Raw genomic sequence first — 3563 nt, 5'->3', positions numbered from 1 at the left:
TCTCGGCCTCCCAAAGTGCTGGGATTACAGGCTTGAGCCACCGTGCCCGGCAATACTCATTTTTTAAAACTTTGTTAACTAGAAAGGTTACTTGAGATTTAAGCTCCTAACCAGTTTGTTTCTTGTGCAGCCCACAGAACTTAATTGCCCAATCTCAGTCTGGTACTGGTAAAACAGCTGCCTTCGTGCTGGCCATGCTTAGCCAAGTAGAACCTGCAAACAAATACCCCCAGGTAAGGATTTATGAATTTAGGTTTCTACTAATGCATAGATAGATGGGATATCCATTTGATGGATTAAAAGCCAAGCTGTGGGCCAAGTGCGGTGGCTCAGGCCTGTAATCCCAGCACTTTGGGAGGCCGAGGTGGGCAGATCACCTGAGGTCAGGAGTTCTAGACCAGCCTGGCCAACATGGTGAAACCCTGTCTATACTAAAAATAAAAAATTAGCCGGGCCTGGTGGTGTGTGCCTGTAATCCCAGCTACTTGGGAGGCTGAGGCAAGAGAATCATTTGAACCTAGGAGGCGGAGGTTGCAGTGAGCTGAGATCGCACCACTGCACTCTAGCCTGGACAAAAAGAACGAAACTCTGTCTCAAAAGAATAAAATAAAAGACAAGCTATACATTTATGCATTAATTTTTACACAAACTAGAACTCCTTAAATTGAGCACAAATAATATGGAATATCCTCCAACAGCAATAAAAATCCTGTTTCCTTTTTCATGGTGTGCCAGTTCTGGGATGCTTCTTATAGGCCTGGCTCCTTTACTTGCAGGAAAACCTGTTTCATCAGCAACTGTCATCCATTAGAAAGTTCTGAGAGCTTTCTGAGTAAATGAAAAGAAAGCTAATGCCAACTGGAACTTTAGATCCATGCTCATGGGTAGGTTTTGTACTGCAATGGCCAGTGTCTGTTTCCAAGTGTCTTTACCTACCCAGAGTTCTGACACCTAAGAATTCTAGCTTAGGACGCTGTAGCTTAAAGAATCAAATGGTGTACACTTTAATGTACATATTCTTTCCTTCACCTTCAGCTGGAGGAGTGGCTAAGTCCTAATGGTAATTCCCCTTTGCAAAAGAGCTATTGTCTTGAATTTGCACTCTGCACTCTTTCCCTAACAGTGTCTATGCCTCTCCCCAACATATGAGCTCGCCCTCCAAACAGGAAAAGTGATTGAACAAATGGGCAAATTTTACCCTGAACTGAAGCTAGCTTATGCTGTTCGAGGCAATAAATGTGAGTATGTGAATGTGGTCCTAAATCATCAACCTAATTCTTTTTATTTTGAAACATTTCAAAACATACCCAATAGTTGAAATAATACAATAAACACATGTATTTTTCCACCTAGATTCAAAAACTTAACATTTTGCCATATTTGCTTTACATAAATGTATACATTTTTGTCAAACCATTTGAAAGTAAACTTTCCAGACATGCACCTCATCAGGACATTCTTTGGCATCCCAGCACTTTGGGAGGCCGAGGTGGGCAGATCACCTGAGGACAGGAGATAGAGATCATCCTGGCCAACATGGTGAAACCCCATCTCTACTAAAAATAGAAAAATCAGCCAGGCATGGTGGTGTGTGCCTGTAGTCCCAGCTACTCAGGAGGCTGAGGCAGGAGAATCACTTGAACCCGGGAGGTGGAGGTTGCAGTGAGCCAAGATCATGCCACTACACTCCAGCCTGGGCGACAGAGCAAAACTCTGTCTCAAAAAAAAAAAAATTTTTTTTTTTGTAAAGACAGTATCTTGCTATGTTGCCCAGGTTGGTCTAGAACTCCAAATCTCAAGCAATCCTCCTGCCTCAGCCCCTCAAAGTGATGGTATTACAGGTGTGAACCACTAGGCCAGGACTGAATTTGTTTAATTACCTAATTTACTTCTCTTCATCAGCAGAATAAAAACCCAGAATGTTTATGGCTATTGACTCTGGGGATTATTCTGTTAATTCTTTTTTGTTACTAATTTTTTCTATACTAGTTTGTTTTACAACTAATATTATTTAAGTAATTTTAAAAGTGTTGTTGGCCAGGCGTGGTGGCTCATGCCAGTAATCTCAGCACTTTGGGAGCCCGAGGTGGCGGTATCATTTTAAGGTTAGGAGTTCGAGACCAGCGTGACCAACATGATGAAACCCTGTCTCTACTAAAAATACAAAAAAATTAGCCAGGCATGGTGGTGCGCACCTGTAATCCCAGCTACTCAGGAAGCTAAGGCTGGAGAATTGCATGAACCCGGGCAGGGGGGAGGTTGCAGTGAGCCAAGACAGCACCACTGTACTCCAGCCTGGGCAACAGAATGAGATTCTATCTCCAAAAAAAAAAAAAAAATGTTAGAGGTTTGGTTGAGTTTTATGGATCTCTGAAACAAATGTGACTTTATGAAAATCAAGTCGGCATACAATGTCCGAATGCCAACCTGAGGCCAGTTCTGAAAAGTAAATAATATAATGAAACTTATTGGGAGATAATCATTTAAAATTTTGCAATTTGTATTCAAACTGATTTTTTTTTTTTTTTTTGAGACAGTCTCACTCTGTCGCCCAGGCTGGAGTGCAGTGGCACGATCTCGGCTCACTGCAAGCTCCGCCTCACGGGTTCACGCCATTCTCCTGCCTCAGCCTCCTGAGTAGCTGGCACTACAGGCGCCCGCCACCACGCCTGGCCAATTTTTGTATTTTTAGTAGAGATGGGGTTTCACCATGTTGGCCAAGATGATCTCCAACTCTTGACCTCGTGATCTGCCCGCCTCAGCCTCCCAAAGTGCTGGGATTACAGGCATGAGCCACAGCACCTGGCCTTTTTTTTTCTTGAGACAGAGTCTCCCTCTGTCACCCAGGCTGGAGTGCAGGGATACAATCCTGGCCCACTGCAACCTCCGCCTCCTGGGCTCAAGTGATTCTCGTGCCTCAGCTTCCTGAGGAGCTGGGATTACAGGCATGCGCCACCACGCCCAGCTAACATAAAAGCAACAGACATATTTGAAATAGATGCCAGGATAGAGCTGAAGGGGCAGAGTGCCTTAGAAAGATAAGAACTGTGAAAAAGTCTGCCTAAGAGGAAGTGTCCCAGTCTGTTGTTGACAGAAATGTTGACAGAAAAAAAATAAAGATCAGATACTTCAGAGAAAATTGGATGATTACAGAGATGAGAAGAATGCTACTGAAGAGGATTCATCTTCTAATTGTTTATATCCTTACTATGTCTTTTCAACATTAATTTTTGAATTTTTGTGGGTACATAGTAGGTGTATATGTTTATGGGGTACATGAGATGTTTTGATACAGGCATGTAATGCATAATAATCACATCAGGGTAACTGGGGTATCCATTGCCTCAAGCATGTATTCTTTCTTTGTGTTATAAACAATTTTAGTTTGTGGGGTTTTTTTTGGTTCTTGTTTTTGTTTTTTTTTGTTTTTTTTTGTTTTTTTTGAGACGGAGTCTTGCTCTGTCGCCCGGGCTGAAGTGCAGTGACCGGATCTCAGCTCACTGCAAGCTCCGCCTCCCGGGTTTACGCCATTCTCCTGCCTCAGCCTCCCGAGTAGCTGGGAC

At 43.1% G+C, this 3563-nt stretch overlaps 1 protein-coding gene across 7 annotated transcripts in view; it reads left to right on the top strand.

Annotated features, from left to right (window-relative positions):
- The window catches only part of DDX19B (DEAD (Asp-Glu-Ala-Asp) box polypeptide 19B), a 100479-nt gene that overhangs the window by 39215 nt on the left and 57701 nt on the right, over positions 1-3563 (top strand). For all 7 annotated transcript variants that reach the window (XM_011962228.1, XM_011962224.1, XM_011962189.1 and 4 more), the window contains 2 exons: positions 131-233; positions 1124-1238. In XM_011962228.1, the coding sequence (XP_011817618.1) occupies positions 131-233; positions 1124-1238 (218 nt within the window). The remainder of the gene's footprint in view (positions 1-130; positions 234-1123; positions 1239-3563) is intronic.

This window comes from Colobus angolensis, unplaced genomic scaffold, assembly GCF_000951035.1.
Source record: "Colobus angolensis palliatus isolate OR3802 unplaced genomic scaffold, Cang.pa_1.0 Scaffold116, whole genome shotgun sequence".
Lineage (NCBI taxonomy): Eukaryota > Metazoa > Chordata > Mammalia > Primates > Cercopithecidae > Colobus > Colobus angolensis.
Note: the sequence above shows the minus strand (reverse complement) of the source record. Positions and strands in the feature narration are given on the sequence as shown.